At 45.9% G+C, this 2,144-nt stretch overlaps 1 protein-coding gene across 1 annotated transcript; it reads right to left on the bottom strand.

The window, feature by feature from the left end:
- Positions 1 to 723: 723 nt before the first annotated feature.
- Positions 724 to 1,677, bottom strand: LOC119921688 (olfactory receptor 1361-like). The gene has a single exon (XM_038741766.1). It carries the CDS (start codon positions 1,675 to 1,677, stop codon positions 724 to 726), a length of 954 nt encoding a protein of 317 aa, XP_038597694.1.
- Between the last annotated feature and the right edge of the window lie 467 nt (positions 1,678 to 2,144).

The following is a 2,144-nucleotide window of genomic DNA, read 5'->3' as shown; positions in this document are numbered from 1 at the left end:
ATATGGAGGGGAAAGAGTGAGACCCAAAAGGGAAATGTGATCCTAGGAAGGTGGTCCAAACTCCAGAGCTTTTGGAAAATCTGAGATCAAAGCACCAGAGACCTAACTTCAGCTCCAGAGAAGCAGCACAGCTCAATTGATCAATCAGTCACCCAAGCAATCAATCATTCAATTGTATTTTTTGAGCATTTACTGTGTGCAAAGTACTATACTATGCACTTGGTAAGTATGCTATTAACAGAGTTGGTAAACACATTCCCTTCCTACAAGGAGCTTATGTACTATCAGGAAAGGCTAAATTAATATACATAAATTAATTACAGATGTATACATAGGAGGTGTGGGGCTGAGGGTGGGGTGAATAAAGGTGAAAATACAAGTGCAGGGTGAAGCAGAAAGGAGTGGGGGAAGAGAAAATAAGGATTTGGTGGGGGAATGCTTCTTGGAGATAAGATTTTAATGTAATGAACTCATTGCAATGAGCACAGGACTGTGAATCACCAGGCCTGGGTTCTAATTTTTGCTGAACCACTTAGTGGATGTGTGACCTTGGACAAGTCACTTAACTCCATATGCCTCAGTCTCTTCATCTGTATGAAGAAATGGATGGATGAAATAGCTGATATACCTTACCCATTTAGACTGCAGGCTATTTTATTTACCCCAGTTCTTAGGGTGTTTTACATCGCGTAAGTGCTTAACAAATACTTTCTATTTAGGGGCCTAGAATCTCTCTAGCAGAATAAAGGGCATTCTCTGGCAGAAGAACTTGTTGAGAGCCAGGTGCAGGTCACGGTTGCGCAGGCTGTAGATGAAGGGATTGAGGAGGGGGGTCACTACTGCATACACCACTGCAACTAGTCTGCCCTCATCTGTGGAGCCAGGGTGTGAGGGGCAAAGGTATACACCAATGACTGTCCCATAGAAGAGCAGGACCACGGCCAGGTGAGAACCACAGGTGGAGAAGGCTTTGTGCTTGCTTCCCGCTGAGGGCATTCTCAGGATGGCAGAGATTATGTGGGCATAAGAGCCCAAGATGCATGTTAGCGGGATTAAAATCACCATCCCACCTACGGACATTAGCATCAGCTCATTGATGGTGGCGTCGGAACAGGACAGAGCAAACAGCAGGGTCATGTCACAGAAGAAGTGTGGGATGGTGTGGTCAGCACAGAAAGTTAGCTGAGCCAACAAGATTGTGTGTAGCAGGGAATTGAGTTGAGCAATGATCCAGCAGGTAGCCACCAGCAGGACACAGCGCCGGGAACTCATTGCTGTGGCATAGCCCAAGGGCTGGCAGATGGCCATGAAGCGGTCAAAAGCCATCACGGCCAAGAGGAAGTCATCCAAACCTCCAAACAGAGATGAAAAATACACCTGGCTCAGACATCCGGCATAGGAGATGGCTGGGCTGCCGGTCTGCATGCTGGCCAACATCTTGGGGACAGTGGTGGAGGAGAAGCAGATGTCGACCAGGGACAGGTTGGTGAGGAAAAAGTACATGGGGGAGTGGAGGTGTGAGTTGGCGCTGATGGCCAGGATGATGAGCAGGTTTCCCCCCATGGTGACCAGGTACAGAGTCAGGAAGAGCAGGAAGAGGAGCCGCTGCTGCTCAGGGTCGCTGGAGAGACCCAGCAGGACAAACCCTGAGTCACCTGTCTGGTTTGCAGAGCCCATGGCTGTGTTGGTTCTGCAATGAGAAAGTCAAGATTTAAAGCAGCAACATGTGCATACATTGCCCACAGACATATATATGCCTACTCATAAATACACAGGCACGTTCACTTGCACATGCATAAATATATTTACTCAAACATATATAAATAAATGGACAAATGCATGCATATGCTTTCACATATACTATTCATGCCCATATACACAAATATATATGTACTCACATGTAGACACATATATATTCATGGACATATACACAAAAACACAAATGGATCTGCCCAAATATACTTAAAGGTACGCATGCACATATACACACCTACCAATGCAACTTATTCATATGCATATACATGCGCAAATACATAGTGTTGATATACGCATGCATATATGTATGTATATACTGATCCACTGACTTGCTGGAAATGTATCCTTCCTCTTCTCCCTCTTCCCTGCTGCCCACCCCTAGCTAGCAC

The sequence above is a fragment of the Tachyglossus aculeatus genome (genome assembly GCF_015852505.1).
Source record: "Tachyglossus aculeatus isolate mTacAcu1 chromosome 12 unlocalized genomic scaffold, mTacAcu1.pri SUPER_6_unloc_4, whole genome shotgun sequence".
NCBI lineage: Eukaryota > Metazoa > Chordata > Mammalia > Monotremata > Tachyglossidae > Tachyglossus > Tachyglossus aculeatus.
The sequence above is the reverse complement of the archived record's forward strand: the minus strand, read 5'-3'. Positions and strand labels throughout refer to the sequence as shown.